At 39.2% G+C, this 17,710-nt stretch overlaps 1 protein-coding gene across 1 annotated transcript; it reads right to left on the bottom strand.

Moving 5' to 3' along the window:
- Nucleotides 1-2,562: 2,562 nt before the first annotated feature.
- Nucleotides 2,563-14,975, bottom strand: LOC308610346 (RAD52 motif-containing protein 1-like). The gene is made up of 5 exons (XM_081259519.1): nucleotides 14,887-14,975; nucleotides 13,154-13,239; nucleotides 9,226-9,306; nucleotides 3,184-3,255; nucleotides 2,563-2,638 (listed from the first exon to the last, which is right to left on the bottom strand). Exons 1-4 carry the CDS (start codon nucleotides 14,966-14,968, stop codon nucleotides 3,241-3,243), a joined length of 264 nt encoding a protein of 87 aa, XP_081115645.1. The 5' UTR covers nucleotides 14,969-14,975; the 3' UTR covers nucleotides 2,563-2,638; nucleotides 3,184-3,240.
- Between the last annotated feature and the right edge of the window lie 2,735 nt (nucleotides 14,976-17,710).

Here is a 17,710-nt window from a genome sequence, read left to right as displayed (position 1 = left end):
TAAGCATATGAAAAGATGTTTGACATGATTAATCGTTAGGGATGCTACAGTGAGATACAACTACACACCTATTAAACTATCTAAAATTAAAAATACTGAGCATAGCAAATGTTGGCCGCAACCTGAAGAAAATGCAGCTCTCATACACTGCTGGTAGAGATGTAAAATGATCAAAACACTATGGAAAATAGTGGTCAATAGGTAAATGGTGGTATATTCATATAAAGGAATGCTATTCAGCAATAAACAGAAATGAATTACTGATATATACAACAATATGGATGAAGATTAAAATAATCATGCTGGGTTAGAAGCCAGTTAGAAAAAAGTATACACTGTATGATTCCATTTACATAAAATTCTAGAAAATGCAAACAGAAAGCAGATCAATGGTTGCATGGCGATTGGGAAGTGCAAGGAACGATGGGAAGGAAGAATTACAAAGAGACATTAAGAAACTTTCTAAGGTGATGGACATTTTGATTTTCGTGAAGTCTTCATGGTGTGTATGTATGTGTGTGTGAACACAGATTATTGCATGTCAATTATACCTCAAAAAGCTGTTAAAAGAAATGATATTATATAAGAGAGACAATTGGGGAAATTTGAATAGCAACACTTTATTAGGTAATACTATTGTGTAGGAATTTAATTTCTTCAATACTGTGTATTAACAGTATTGTCGCTACACAGGGAAATAATTTTTAATATCCAGAGAGGAGGGCATCTAGCTGACAAGAGAGGGATCGCAATTGTGGCAGATGCTGTGGGACGCTGAGGAAGATGAGGCTAGAGCAGTCACCAATGCGTGACGGCACGGTGAAGACAGTCATTTGTCAGGTGACCTGACAAAGACGGTTGGAACAGACTGCTAAATGCAGGGCCATTTCCGCATACTAATCTCACGCAATCCCCTCAACTAGCGTTGGTGTAACAGGAAGTTTCTATTAGCTTGCCATATTGGAGGGGGGATGGCACAATTTAAGGTGCAGTAAGTTGTGTAATAAACTGTCACAATAGGGTCCTACAGAAATCGTTTTTTAAACCGCAAAAAAATAAAACTTGACCCTTCCCTCACAACATATATGAAAATTAACTCAAAATGAATCATAGACCTAAATGTAGCTATACAACGTCTGGAAGAAAACACAGGAGAAAATCTTTGTGATTTTGGGTTAGACAGTGGGGTCTCAGAGAAAGATTTCTTAGATTAAGACACAAAAAAGCAGAAACCATCTAAGAAAAATTGCTAAGGGACTTCCCTGGTGGTTAAGACTCCGAGTTCCCAATGCTGTGGGCCTGGGTTCGATCCCTGGTCAGGGAACTAGGTCCCACATGCACGCCTCAACTATGAGTTCGCATGCCACATCTAAGAAGCCCATGAGCCGCAACTAAGGGGCCCATCTGCCGCAACTAAGACCCAACACAACCAAATAAATAAATAAAATAAATATGAAAAATAAAGAAAAATTGCTAAATCAGAGTTCATCAAAAAAAATTTAACACTTCTAGTTTTCAGAGACACTTTAATATAATGAAGATAAGTCACAATCTGGGAGAAGATATTTACTAAACACATATCTGAGAGCAAGGACTTTTTCCATTGCTTTTTATATAAAGCACTCTGAAATCTCAATATAAATATCCAATTAAAAAATGGATTTGAACAGACACTTCATTTAAAAAGATATTTGCACATGAATAGACACTCAACATCATCAGCTATTACAGAAATGCAAAATGTGGCAAAAACCACGAGATTCAACTACACACCTACTAGAAAGGCTAAAATTTTTTTAAAAACAAATATAAGGATCAGGTGAAGATGTAGAGCATCTGCAACTCTCATAGACTGCTTGTGGGAAAGCAACATGGCACAGGCACTTTAGAAAACAGTTCAGCAGTTTCTTAAAAAGTTCAATAGGCACTTAGCATATGATGAAGCATTCCAATCCTGAGGTATTTTACCCCAAAGAAATGAAAACATATGCTCACACAAGACATATGTTCACACACACATGTGAGTGTTTTCAGAGGCTTTGTTCATAATAGCCAAAAAACTAGAAGAAACTCAAATGTTCATCGAACGATGAATGCGTAAACAAACTGTGTATCCACACAACTAGAATACTGCTCAGTGCTCAAAAGGAATGAGCTACTGACAGGTGCAACAAAACAGATGAATCTCCAAAGAGACTAAGTGAAAGAAGCCAAAAACAAAAAGCTACATACCATATGATTTCATTTATCAAATATTCTGGAAAAGGCAACATTATACGGACAAAAATCAGATTGGTGGTTGCCAGGGGCTGGTAGTGACAGGAGGATGGATTGACTACAGAGGGACATGAGGGGTCTTTTGGGAGTGCAGAAGTTTTCTTTACCTCAAATGTGGTGGTGGCTACAGAACTATACGTTTGTCAAAACACATCACACTGTATATTTAAAAAGAGTGGATTTTGTTAAATGAAAATTATACATAAATAAACATGACTTAAGAAGATAATCAAACAAACCTAAAAATACAATTGAGTGAAAATCAATGTAAGAAAAATCAACTTACAGTGTTTCCAATTCAAGGGTCATCATGAGGATGCTTTCAATTGCTGTAAGTGACACTTGTGCTGTTCCCATGTCTCTGAAGGAGAAGCCCAAACATGCATGATATAAAACCCAAAGACAAAATTTCTAAACTGAAAAAGATACTTAACATGTGATTACTTCAACTTTGGCTTCTTACTTGCCATAGATGATAATTCCAAAGAGATGTTTTTGAAGAAATTTAAATTTGCATCATCAAATTAATGACCTTGGTGCTGAACAGTACAATCATTTTCTATTATCCTCACTTCTCATTTTCAATTGCATCTACCTCTTTTGATCACTCTTTTTAAAAAAAATAATGTACCCCTTATTCCTTTTTGCTTTCTTGGATAAATACTATTCCTATATGCATCTTCATGTTCCCTATCTATATGTGTTCTTCAACACTGTTCTCATCATCTGCTGGCTCTCTTACCCATATATATTCTTTCTTAATCCTTTTCTTTGCCAATAACTCCTACTTTCAATAACCCAGTTAAAATCTAAATTATGACTGTGTAGCCAAAGTACTCAATTTTTGACGAAAGTAAAAAGGAACAGAAATTATCTCATGAGCCATGAAACTGTTACAGTACTTACAAATATTTTAATGCTGGCACTTTAAAAAGACAAGAATCTTCAACTGTTGGCAAAGGATTATGATTGAGAATTCTGAAAAATGGAATGGAATTAAAATTATCTGCATTTTCAATTACTTCCATGAAAGTTTATATTCATTTTTTTTGGTATGGAACTTGAAGGTTAAAAAAATCATTTTCTGTCTTTACCTGTAAATCACCCTTAGAATCTGTAAAACACTCCTTCACTGGGAACTACCCAGGTCTCTAGATGATAAAGTGGACAAGAGACACAAACAAACAAACAATAAAATAGAAAAAAAGTGGCTAGCAAAGAAAAAATATGCCAAAGTACTTTTCACGTTAAAAACCCTCGAAGTGACTATGCTGGTAGGAAGCCCTTGCTCTGTAAAAAAGTAGTATTTCTAGTGTCCTCCATAATTCAAGGTGTTTTTCTTCCATCTCTACAAATTTTGAAAAATTTCATGATTTAAACTACCCAGCTAAAGACAAAAATAAGGCTAATTCCTTGGTTCTGGAGCCAAAGAAGAGATAAATCCAAGAGGAACTGGTGAAAGCCATGCTCCCATCACATAGTCCCGTGTGTATTCTTGTGCCATAGCCTTTGTTACTGTGTATGTAATCAACTGTTTACTTGTCACTCTCCTAGATTGTCAGCAACTTGAGAGCAGGGACCACACTTTATTGTCATTATTATTCCTGTGCCTGACATAGTGCCTAATATTTACTAGGCATTTAATAAATGTTTGCTGAATAAATAAATAACATTTTGTTTATATATCAATAAAATAAACAAATTAATTTTGGGGAACAAAATTTTATTCCAAAATGTTGGAATAGGTTTCTTCATAGTTCTTTCTTTCCTTTTTTTCTTTAATTCTTTAAAACAAATAAGGGGGAAAAAAAACCCGAAAAGAAACAGGAAGAAAGAAAAGAATATCTGACTTTAGGTTAACTCTACTCAAGAATTATTAGTGTACTTTTGCAGAATATTATAAAGATAATTATCAAAACTAATATCTTTTGGGTTGCCATGCATATGTGATCAGCATTTAACATTTCATCCTCACAGTAACCTTATGTGATATATATATATATTACACAATTGTACAAATGAGGAAACTGAGGCACAGAGAAGTTACATAACTTGTCTTAAGTCATCAAGCTTGTAAGAAGCAGAGCTGGAATTTGAACTCAGTTCTGACTCTAAAGCCTGTGTTTAACCTGAATGAAGAAAAAGGTTCTTTTTTAAAACATCTGTTACTTTAACCTTAATTTTGACAGCACTAAATATAGAAATACCTTTTCAAACTTCATCTACCCATCTGGGAAAGCCTCTATGAGAATTATATTTTCTCTTTTTATTTATTTATTTCTCTTTTTATTTATTTTTTCCTTAATCATCTCTCGTGATAAATATTTAATTAGCCTATGGCCATTGAGACTTTATAGATTTTTTTAAAAAAATTGCAGGAAAATCAGTAAAAATGATGCAGGAAGGACATCTGAAAATTCATCCCTGCATAGAAGCAACAATAACAACAACAACAAAACTGGCAAAAATGGTCAGAATCAACTTCTTCTGAACTCTGGAAATTTAACCAACATGCTGGCAGTCAATGGGGGAGCTATTTATTCAAGGAAAACAAATTAATTTCTGTAAGAACAATGAGATCTGTGTTGCTTTAACTTGCCCTTGATCTTTGGTCTCCATGCCAGTGGTAGCCTTGAAAAACAGCCCACATCCCTGGTACCAGAACGAGCAGCATGGACTGGGAGGTCCTTCAAAGCCTCATTCCCAAAGAACTGTCATTGTTTTACATGTCTGGTGGTCTCCTGGAAGACCTCACTTGAAAGGCTTGCCTTTGACCTGACTGAGAAAAGCCTCTGCTCAGGTGGCATTTCTGGAAAACATTTCCAAGCAAATATTTTAACATGGCGGTGGCATGAGGCAAGGGATAACAGTTTGGGGCAAAAAACAACCCAACCGCAAAGCTTTAAAAGAAAAGCTGAGGAATGAGATGTCCACAGAGACTTTGAAATGTTCCAATGTATTCCTGGGAAACTGGAAGACCACAAGACATATTCCTGGGCATCTAGGAAAATAACTGTTAGCATTAATAAATGAGTTCAGCAAGGTTTTAGGATATAAGATCAATATTATTTCTACACACCAGCAATGAGTAATCGAAAAATGAAATTAAGAAAACAGTTCCATGTGTAACAGCATCAAAATAAATATAATACTTAGGGGAAAATTTTACCAAGTAAGTGCAAGATTCACACTGTAAAGTACAAAACTGTTGAAAGAAATTGAAGAAGGTCTAAATAAATATAAAGACATGCTGGATTCATGGACTGCAACATAATCTTATTAAAATTTCACTACTTCCCAAATCGACCTATGGTTCCATTGCAATTCCTATCAAAATCCCAGCTGACTTCTTTCCAGAAATTGCCAAGCTGTTTCTAAAATTCCTATGGCAATTCAAGGAAACAGAATAACCAAAACAATGTTGGTAAAGAACAAAGTGGGAGGACTCACACATCCTGGTTTCAAAACTCAGTTCAAAGCTACTGCAATCACAGTGTGGTACTGGAATAAGAACAGACATGGAAATCAATGGAACAGAATTGACAATATAGAAATAAACCCTCATATTTATGGTCTATTGATTTTCAACAAGGGTGCCAAAACAATTCAATGTGGAAAGAACAGTCTTTTCAAATGATGCTGGGACAACTGTACATCCACACACAAAATAATGAAGCTGGACTCCTACACTTCACACCGTATATGAAAATTAACTCCAAATGGATCAAATATCCAAATGTAAGAGCTAAGGCTATAAAACTCTTAGAAGAAAACACAGGAGTAAATCTTTATGACCTTGCTTTAGACAACAGTTTCTTAGATATGATACCAGAAGCACAACCAACCAAAGGAAAAATAGATGAATTGGATTTTATAAAAACTAAAAAGTTTGTGCTTCAAAGGACACTATCAAGAAAGTGAATAAACATATAGAATGGGAGAAAATACTACAGGTGGGAAGAATAAGATGCAGTTGGGAGAAGAAAAGTATAGTAGTTGCTAGGTGTGACAATCTCAAAATTTTGAACTATTACAAATAAAACAGCCACCCTGAAGCACCCCAAAGGGCAGACCCAAGTTATTTTTGCTTTTAGTGTTTATGCCTTTCTAAATCTGAGAAGCTGCCAGGATTCTAGTACATAGCAAAAAGTGAGGACAACACCCTCAAGTGTGTAAGCTTTTGTGTGTACATAGCTATGTAAAGGAAACCAATGCTAGCTGACTGGGGGAGCATTAGGGCGGCTCTGTGACTGCAGCTCAATTTGCCTTCATAGTGTGGACACACCTCCCGCACTGATATTCTCAACAATGGGGTAAATAATTCAATAGGGATAAGGCTTTGATTTTCCTCTTATTCTCTCTTCGTGCTTATGTTCTTGGTACAATATTGATGTACCACGGACAAGCCAGCATGTGAATGTGCTCTGTCTGGTTAAGTTATATAGCCTTTCTACATTGTAGAGTCCTTCAGTTTCTAAAATCATGGAGCTTGTATTGTTAGATCCAATGAAGTGACTAAAAGAATTTTTAAAAATAAGCCATCAGTCTGGACCTGCATAGGTGAATGAAGGAGAAACACTTTACAGTCAGAAAAAAAAAAAGCATACTTAACGTTTAGGATTATCAACCTCTGCCGGTTCTCCTAAGTATATTTCATTCCTGATTTTATCTGAAAGAGATATGATTACTACCACCATTCAAAAAGTGGTAATTTATTAATTAATAAGCTCTTGGCTCATCTTTGAGGTAGATTTCGGATTTAAAAGACTACCACACTGCTAACTACTTCACCTGATATTTCTCAATAACATAGAGGCTTCATTCAAGAAACCTACTGACTAATAATTACCTGACACCCGGTGATGGATCAAGGTTTTGTGGGGCCTGAACCTCATCTACTTTGGGAAATCCTATCTAATAAAAACATGCAAAGTTATAAATAGACAAATCCCTAGGACCCCTCTCAAGACCTTGGAAGGGACCTATGCAAGTGAGGAGCCCTGAAGCCTAAGGTTCATTGAATTCATGATAAATCCACCTCAGCTGGGGCCCTTTTCCAAACTTATTTAATGCAGGCAACTTATAAACACCCCAGTAATATGTCATTATAGGTAGTAAAATGATTTAACTCGAGGGTGGCATCTTCCCTTGGTGGCTTGCCTTTGGTAAGAGATGCAATAAAGTTTAGATCTCACCATGGTAAATGTTTCCTGAAGCAAATTAGCTTTGTCTATTAGAAACACTTAGTCCAAAACAAAGACTTACTATACTGTGACAATCTTTTGAAAGTAACTGTGAATGAGTTTTCGGAGTACAGTACTAATTTATTTACAACACCAGATAGTTCTGATTCTTTCACTACCTTTTTCTGTCATTTAAGAGGAGCACAAATTCCAAAGGAACAACTTGGTGCCTCTTCCATTACAAATCTTTTCTAACCTACCACCCATTTGCTACTTCATCACCCCCCTCCCTCACCTTGTTACCCTGCTGCACAGATGCTAGAATGGCTCCCATATGTTTTCCCATCAACATCCACATTTCTCCTTCCAGTATGAAAGCTTCTTGGGGACAAAGTCCCTGCCCTATGCGTCTTTGTATCCCCAGCACTTAGTACAGTGTTCACAGACAGGGGGCATGGCACTCAGTGAATGTTTAGGAATGAATTCATTAATTTTTAAACTGTGATTTATTTATTTATTTCCACAATGTATTTTCCTGTGTTGCCTACATAACTATAGTGAAACTCTAATTCTTATAAGGAACTCTTGGTGTTATAGGATGTTTAGGAAAGTGGTGAGTTTAAGACGTTGTACTGACGCTACTAAAACCTCCTGGTGAAGGGACCTCACGAGCCTGCTCTCCGGTGTGCTAACAAAAGACTCCGGTGTGCTAACAAAAGAAAAACCAACCCTTGGTGCTCTCTCCCCAGGGTAGGCATCAGCAAACTAACAAGGGAAAGGAAGGAGGCCGCTAAAGATAGGCATCTGCAGGAATTGTTAATCCAGCTCCAGACACAGCCTCAACACCTTCATTAACCCAAAATGTGTGAACTGTGTGAAACTGGATTTCTGAACCACAAGACAGGTAAGAGAGTCTTTTCCAAAGCCAAGTGTAGAAGAGCTCTTTACCTTGAGTCTAAAATCGCCTTCAGGCCATTGAACGTACCCACTATCATTTCCTTGTGTCATGAGAAATCAGAGAAGTTTTGAGCTGAAGGGGTGTAAAACCCACACTTCTTATTGAAGAGTAGTCAGCAAAGAAAATATATTGAATTAGGCCACAGCAAAGTATTTTCTTTATATTTTTCACACTACAGCTGAACACAAACAACGTCTTTTTCCATACCTCAAAGGTTCCTACTGGCCACAGATAATTCACTTCAGCAATATATGCTTTTGTGAAAAATAATGTTCTGGGTGGCTGGGGAGAGCCCTGTGGTGGGTGTTCAGGAATTCTTTCTGCTTTACCATTTAAAAGAGCTAATAATGGTTGGGGAAGCACCCACACTTTTGCTCCCTGAAGCATACCCTGCTAAACTTAGTTCTCTGCACCTCTGTGTTGCATACATTTTAAGCAGTTAGGAACTTTGCACATGAGCAGGAATCAAAGTGAAATTCAAAAGTGGAACTTCCTGGACCATTCACATATTGGAGAGGCAGCAGTGGGATTCCATGACAATGCTAATCTGAGTGTTTTTCTTTGGTGCCTTTAATTGACCATGCCAAAGATCAGTACTATGGAAAGCAGAGCCTTTCATATATATGAGTTAAACAAGTCTCTTGGCCTCTTTGTACCTTAGTTTCCTCATTTGAAAAAAAAATAAATGGCTCTCAAGGCATACTTTCCAGAATTCATACTGGACTTAATTACACCCAGCTAACCAATAACTGCATGATTGTTTTTACACACAGTTGTTTACATGTATTCATCTTCTATTTCACTTACAACTTGTGTAAAAACTGCATTCCATGCCAGGCCTGAAACGTTCCAAAGCTCAGTTCTGTGAGTAAATTGCAACCAAGATTTCTACAAAAAAAGACACGAGGAAAAGAATTAGAAAGATAGATATTCTTTCAGAACATTTATCCTTTGGCAATAATTCTAATTTATATATGATGAAACATAACATCACTACTCCCTCCATACACTAAAGAAATCTCACTGTGGGAGATATTATGATTAATACTTTCATGATTATATATGTGGTGCATTAGATACAAAATACTAAATGCTCATTAAATACTTGTGTTAAGTGATCTTTATTTCTCTAGCTAGGCAGCACTGTTGACAAGTTTGGGCTGGATAATTCTTTGCTGTGGGAGGCTCTCCTGTACACTGTTGGATGTTTAGTAGCATCTCTGGTCTCTGTCCACTAGATGCCAGTAGCATATACAGTTCTGACAAGCAAAACTGTCTCCAGACACTACCAAATGTCACCTGTGTGCACAATCACCCTGGGTGAGAACCACTGCTCTTGATACTGGCTGATGTTGGGTGCTCAGCATGGTCCTGCTCTGTGCTGGATCTGTCACCTCGGGATACAATGGAGACTGAGCTACAACTTCCGTAAGGAGCTCTGGAGGCCGAGATGGGGGCTTCTGCTGGACTGGAGAAGGTTCAACCTCTTTAGTGACCTGTGGATTTATGGGAAGTGCCAGAGCCAGAGATTTAACAGTGACATTGTACAAGTGTGACTGCTGAGCTTCATTTACCCCATGATGAACACGTGGTCAAACTACAACCTCCTTAAGTGTCTCCAAAGGCCGGGCGAGGGCCTCCTGAGGACTGGAAGTTTCTAGTTCCTCAGGGGCCTCTGAAGGCTGAGATGGAGCCCCCTGCGGAAGTGGAGGTGGTTCTACCTCTTGAGTGGGCTCTGCATGCTGAGCCTGGGCCTCTGCCTGGGGTGAAAAAGATTCAACGTCCTCAGGGGTCTGTGGATGCTGAGCAGGGGCCTCTTGATGAGGTAAAGATTCAGCCTCCTCAGTGAACTCTGGATGACGAGTTTGGGCCTCCTGCTGGGATGCAGAAATTTCAGCTTCCTCAGGGGGCTCTGGAGGTTCATCTGGGCTCCCCAGAAAATCCCTAGGTATGCTCTCCTCAGGATAAAATGCATCCATACTGGGATATGAATAATCACCCTGCATCTGTAGTTCTAGACCCTGAGTGCTATTTTTTCAAATTGGCCTATAGTTCCAACAACAACTTTGGCAAGCCGTCGATGCTGAACTAAAACTTTCTTCAGGTTTGGGGGTGAAACAATAAAGCTCATTGGTTTTGAGCTCTTACTACCTAGAGGTGGAACAAGTATTTCAAATGATTGGTGACCTTCAGCCTGATCTAGACCTATGTGTTTAGTCTTACTTTTGTGTCGAGGAGGCACAACCAAGGGCTGATTCTGATCCCACTCTAGCACTGGAACCGCCTCTGGGAGCTTTTCATGTTGGATTTGCTCATTATTCAGATACTGATGTGGAACAGCAAACTGATCTGGCCCTGTAGGGAGCACTCCAACGGAATCCGTGTCCGGGTATGGAGCCTCAGTCTCAGTCAACTCCTGATGAGGTGGGGCCAACATCTGGACTGGAGATGAGGACGTCAAGTAATTAAAGCCCCCGGCTTCTGTCAGGGGTGTAAGGGCATGTGGCAATTTGGGAGGGCTGTCTCAGGTGTATGAAGACCAAGTCTCAGTCAGCCGTGGGGGGTAGGGGGTCACCTGGACGGGGCCCAGGGCCCACTCCGGAGGCTGAACTGCCTGGACTAGAAGCCACAGTCGTTGCCATGTGAGGAGGAGCTGTGGGTCGCAGCAGCGACACCGAGGCACAGCCAGGACATAACATGTGGCGGCTCCCAGGCACAGCGACCCAGGCCAGCGAGAAGCCAGAGCCACATCCTCCTTCAGAGCCATAATGAACCGTTATGCCAGCGCTGCAACGCGAGGGCTCACTGTTAGCAACCGTTAGCAACCGCGCGCCCCTCCCCAACCTAACGTCCCACCCGTTTTCTATGACATCTGTAAGTTACTCCACCTTTATTAGGCTCCTGCGGAGATTCAATGCAGGCCACCAGAGTGAGCCTTTTTCCCAGAGTCCCCAGGGCACAAGTCACCCTTCCCCTTGCAAAGGCGACAATTACCTCCTGCCGGGCCCCCTTCCCAACCCCGCCCTGCCCTCCCAGGCCCCAAACAATGAGGCGGGATTTGGGCTGCAGACCCCAGTGGCCACAAACTCCAGCAGCCCAGGGGTGGACGGGGTTGGGAAGGATGCAGAGCTTCCCGAGGAAACCACAGGATGTGGCATTCTGAGAAATTCAAAAGTGCTAGTCCAGTTCTGGCAATCTGAACTCTTCGTCCTCGAAGCTGAAGTCTGAGAGACATTCTTCCTCCCTTTAGCTACAGGGCTGACAAGAAAAGTAGCTGACCTGCAAAATGAGCACCAGTCAGGGTGGCGGGAGTGGAACACACCTTACAATTATTCTAAAGTGTTGCCATTTCCTCCAAACTCTCAGTATTCACGTCTCATTATCAATTCACCACTCTGTTATCAGAAGTTACCACTGAATCAGTGATGACTCCAGAACATCTATAGGAGGGGTTTGGGGCAGGTGAGCAATTCATCCTGGGAAAGAGTGTCTAAAACCAAGTGAATGGCCCTTTATATTAGCATGGGAAAACTTCCCCCATCCCACGTTGTCTCAACAGAGCCATTAATCTAGAAAAAACTACTGTGTCACTTTTCAGAGGTCTACCCTGTGTGCAGACATGGAGAAGACACTTAGAATGTTAAAGTCAGCAATGTTAAGTAATTTTCTTCAAATACTATAACTAGCACCTAGTTTACTTTATTCACAGTCCTTTTCATATTCTATTTAATTTTAGACCTTTTTAATTGTCTGGTACACCTGTAACACCTAAACTCCAAGAGAGAAGGAGCTTCATCTTATTTCCAGTGCCTAGCACATAATGGTTTCTCAATGGAACTGATTCCAAGATTGGCCTCATTTAGGAATGGATCTGTTGTTATAATCAGGTTTCCGAAATCTTTACTATCAATACGAAGTCCTTTCCTCTCACATTTCACAGGAAGCTAGACGTCTTAAAGTCCAAAACATGGATACGTTTGAAGTTTCCTTGACTGATTTAAATTGAATTAAAATAATTATTTTGTACAGGAAAAACTTTCAAAATTTTTACATTTTTCAGAACATAACCACCTTTTCTTTCCCTACTTTCTTCCCTTCAAAACAAATTTTGCAACGTTGGGGTGAGTTAAATAATCAGAAAACTATCCACAAAATAAGCTCTCAATGACATGAAACACATTTTTTGCTCCTTTTTAATAAAAATCCTATATACAGTACATTAATGTTTTCTTTTAGAAATTACGTTGACAACTTAATCCCTAATTCGAGGCATCCATAAAACTGGTTTACAGAAAGGTTCTTCGGCAAAATATTTAACACAAATATATATGAGATGCTGAGATCTGGGTAATATACCTTACTTGAAAGGCATGAATAGTTTTAAAACACTGTAGCATAATCACACTTAAGGCCATAGTTACTTTGTTCCCAAATCCCTGCAATTCTATTTGAGGGGAGTTCTAAAGGGCCTGTGTCTTCTCCTGTGTCCACAACTGTAGACGTACACTGATGGCCCTCAATCCTGCTCTCCAAACTTCAAATAACGGGCCAGAGACAAGGCTCGGGACTTGGAAAAGTCCTAGAAATTCCCTGCCTCAAAAGCAGTTTCAGAGTTTCACATTTTCCTAAGGAAGACAGAGCTGAGTAGACATGCCAAAGTCTTCCAAATCCTGCTGCTTGTTTTGAATTATGGCTACACTGGCTGTGTACCCATTGAGTATTTATCTCCACATACTTGAATTAAATCCTGTAGTTCCTCTTTGGTTCTAGCATCTGTGACCTCTTCACAGAGTCTATATGCCACGGTTGTTTTACCAATTTCTGAAATAAAGTTAACAAGGATCAATTCAGAAGTTTTCTTGTTCTAAAACTTCCTGTATACAATGGTAGCACCCAATAATCAGACATTCTTTTGATTTCTAAAAGCAGAAAATAAGAGCATTTTCCTAGAAGTTCCCTCATCTGACACTCCAGTTTTTATCATAATTATTTGTGAAAAAATATATAAGAAGTGTCAACTTTGGTTCAAAAACCTTTATGATCTTAGAAATAAGAACTAAGGAACAATGACATAGGAATTAAAAGCTGTGGAAACAAAAATGTTCAATCACAATACAATGAAATAGGAAGGCATTAGGTGGGGGTCAAAATGAGTTCAAACCTGGAGAGATACCACTGGACTATAATAGATACTTCATATTAGAAGCAAGGCAAGTGCCTACTCCTTGGGACCAAACTTCTACCAGATACAATGAACAAAGCTTTGGAGACAGAGACAGAGAGAGACAGCATTTGAACACTCTACTGGCAGAAACTGGCCCATGTACGTTTTGGACAATACAGCTTTCCTCAAGGCAAGCTAGAGCCACCAGGCTTTTTGTCTAAGGAGTTTGGAGTACATGTAAGGAATACCTTGGCATATTAGGGACAAACAACCCACATTTAGTTTGGTTCTTAAAGGTTGTTACCCAGAGTTGACAGCTGATGGAGATTCTGCCTGATGACCAGGGAAGTCAAACTTCACTGGAAGGACTGCCCAGGCTGGAAGGCCAAGACCAATCCAGGGTCAACCCTTACAAGCAAATAAGGTCTCTGACAACTTAGCTCGGATTTTCTCTAAGCCTGCAGGGCTGTGAAGCAGGGGAGCAATTCTGTTCCGGGAATCTACTCATCATAAAGTTTTCTTTGGGCACAGCCTGTGACATTCTCACTGCTGTATAACTCGATAGGGAACACAATCAACACTATTCAATAGCATGAGCACTTTCAAGGCCCACAAAAACGTAGCCAATTATTATATAAGAATCATATTCACCCAATATATCAGAAATGAAAACTGAAATTAAACTGATTTCAAAAACATAATCTAATAAACTCTTCAAAAAGAAAAAAACGATAATAATAATAGTCAATATATTTTCTCTGCTTACTATGTTTCAGGCATAGTTCTAAGCTTTTTACATTCATCATCTCATTTACTCTTACAATATCCTCCATGAGGTGATAAGCTGTATTACTAGTCCTATTTGCAGATAAAGAAATTGCAGCTTAGAGATATTAAATACCTTCAAATGTCTCTGGCTAGAAAAACCTAAAATTGCAACAACAACAACAACAACAAAATCTAAGAGACAAAGTTAGGACTCAAACACAGGTGTCCAAGGCTTATAATCACTACACTATTCTGTAAGATAAGCAAGCAATTGGGGAAGAACTGGATCAAACACTTTCTGTATGAACTGTGGCAAGTCACTCTACATCTAAACACTGGGGACAATAATATTTGCTGTCATTTTTCTCATAAATGCCACAAAGAACAAATTTAAGACTGCTGCTGTGAAAGCATCTGGTGAACGAAAGAATATGTAATGTTTTAGACAACCATTATTTTCATCCAATTAACTTTTCAAGTAACTTTATTTGCTCACTGAAACTGAAGTACTTCAAGGACAATCAAAAAGGTCTTACCTAAGGCCACAATCAGCAGTTTCTGGAATGCGTCTGTCATAGCCTTCTGAATAGCAAGCTTCTGGGTTACCTTCCTTTCCATAAGGAATGATAATGACCCGAAATCCAACCAAAACAGATGAGTTTAAAATGCCTGTCTGCATAACTGATTTCTAGGTCATGTGTGTAAAACTAAAAATGCATCTGTGATTCTTAGATCATTATCTTAGTGATTAAGGGCAGGCACAACACTGGGGTATGGGTGAATGTCTCTGTTGTAGGTATACCCTGGCATGGCACATTTTTACTGCTCAGATCTATTCTGGAAGTTCCTAAAATACTCGATGGGAAATGCAAACCAAGAACGTGGCACAAATCTCATACTACTCACAGATTTCAAATGGACAAGCTGAGGCTGCACTGCTACAGACCCTGCTCTCCTGTGCGTAAAGGGCTGGATTCATACAGTGAGATAGATTTGGTGGTAGTGCAGATGATCTGGCCTCTCCTCAACCATCACCCACTCAGGTGGATGGTGGAGCCTCCTCCACTCCATTCGCTAACAGCCCTTCCTCTGAGTTAAAACCCTAAGCCCAAGTGCCATGGATTCTAGGAAAAAACTCAGTACCAATCGGAATCCCCTTTCTAGGGATCTACATTAACTTTTTCTGCTCAGGCCCTTCTATAGGAGGCAAAGGACTGAGTATTTACACAAGAGTTTATTTCAATCTTTAGACAATGATTTTGTTGGGATAACTGAAGGCCAGAAGACATCTGTATTTGAAGGAATATTTTAGCACATAACAAATTATTAACAACAACAACAAAAAAAACTAACTCATTTTCCTTCCTCCTAAGCTTCTTGGCAGGCGGTCAGTTCTAAAATTCTAAAGTTTAAGGTGCTGTCAGGTATTGCCTAAGATAAAAACCTATATTGTCAGGCAGAAAAAATCTGCCCAGGGCTTTTAGTGGCTTAGAAAAGTGATAATGTATCTGAAAAGTTGAGTTTCAGAAAGAAAGGAAAAAAGAGAAATCCCACTCCGTCACCTCCCCACACACAAACATACTGGAAAACAGACCTTCCTCCAACTTATGCAAAGGTTCCTCAGCCATGACAACTCCGGTTCTCCTGCACTCGTGGGAGGGCAACACCACCTCTAAAGCACAGAAGAACTTCAGGCTTTGCTTCTGAATTGGTGTCACAATAGCTTCATTTTCCCTTTCTTCAAGGTTAGAAAGATCCTGAAACTGTTAGGATTATGAATTAAAGGCTAGACTTCAAAATATCCTGTTGTTAGAAATAAAAACAAAACTCCAGCAATCCCAGGAAATAGTTTAGGTATGCAATAGCTTCAAAATCAAGTTGAGACTTGCAAATGAATGACTAGATATGGACAACTATTTTTTATTATATACCATACAAATACTGGAGAAAATTATGGACACCACCATCCAAGTCATTGAGATTATCACCAATTCTAGGTGGCAGGCCAATGCTCACATGCTTCCATGTGGAAGGCTCTCACATCTCCTCCCCATAGCCCTGTTCTATTCTTCTCTCTAAAGTCTAGGAGTTCAATGTTGAAAGGAGTCTGGTTAGTCAAAGAAAATATACAGAGTTCACCTTGATGATCCTTTTTGACCACCCATTGAAACCAAAGTAGTGATTTGCCAATTCTTGGCATCTGGAGCTGTTTAGGGCCAGCGTATTATGTTGAACCGCCTTATGTCTGGTGCCGAGACGAACCTAAAGACATAAAAGTCCTAAAAATATCACAATCCTACATAGAGACTTGTTTTGGATATACCTGAGATTTATCAATACCAATTTCATAGAGTGGTTGTGAAGATTAAGTAGGACATTTTAAGCAATGAGCTCACAGTCAGCCCTAAATAAATGTTATTTATTATTTTTAAGTCAGTACTTTTCTGCATCATTTCCAGGGCCCCTGATTAACCGGAAGGTTCCCTGACCTCTGGTGGTGAAAGTGATGATGAAAACAACCAAGGAAGCCCAGCAGAAGCCTATTATGGGGCTGGGGGTAAGCAAAGGAAGTGAACTGTTTTACTCATCTCATCCTGTAGCTCCTGCTTGAGAATATGACCTGAAGAGGAGGTAAGATGGACCTGCCACTGAATCAGGACTTTAATCTGTAGCACCCCCTCCCCAAGTTACTAACCCCTGTTAGAAGAGGGAATACCTATACCTCTATAAATGTAAATAAAGCAACCAAAAGAATTAGGGGTTCATCTGCATGAACAAGCTTCTTTGAGAGTGCAAATATTTCCAGTCTTAACTCTCTAAATAACTTACATATTACTGTGGATTTTTTACATCACTAGTTCTTTCTTAAATATCTATTTCCACTTTGAACAGGGTGTAGTATATAAATATAGTCATAAAAATTCAAATAATACAAATAAAGTCAAAGCATTGTTAATTCTTTATTGATTGGTTTGTGCATCTTCCTCTGTCACTAGTTTATGAGCTCCTTAAGTGCTTGAAGGAACCATATATTATTCTTTCCTTGTTACCAGAAGCAAGCATAGATCTTGGCATATAATAGAGGAGTGATGGTCTGTTGACTGAGTGAATGAATGAGTACATAAGAAAATGAAATTACTTTCTCCAACTGAAGCTGCCTGCTGGGAAGGAGAAATGAAGACTAATTTTTAAATGTTGAGTGTCGCATGAGAAGCTAGGCCCTGTACGGTGAGTCATAATGGAGCTGTCCTGGACAATTAGGAAGCTTCAGAAGGGCTCTGAGCCCCTGGTAGTAGAGACAGTTGACATCTGGGATAACCTTGCCACAGTTCTTGCTGGCAAACATCTCCCTTCGTGCTA

This window comes from Mesoplodon bidens (assembly GCF_964165515.1).
Source record: "Mesoplodon bidens genome assembly, contig: HAP1_SCAFFOLD_200, whole genome shotgun sequence".
Lineage (NCBI taxonomy): Eukaryota > Metazoa > Chordata > Mammalia > Artiodactyla > Ziphiidae > Mesoplodon > Mesoplodon bidens.
The sequence above is the reverse complement of the archived record's forward strand: the minus strand, read 5'-3'. Positions and strand labels throughout refer to the sequence as shown.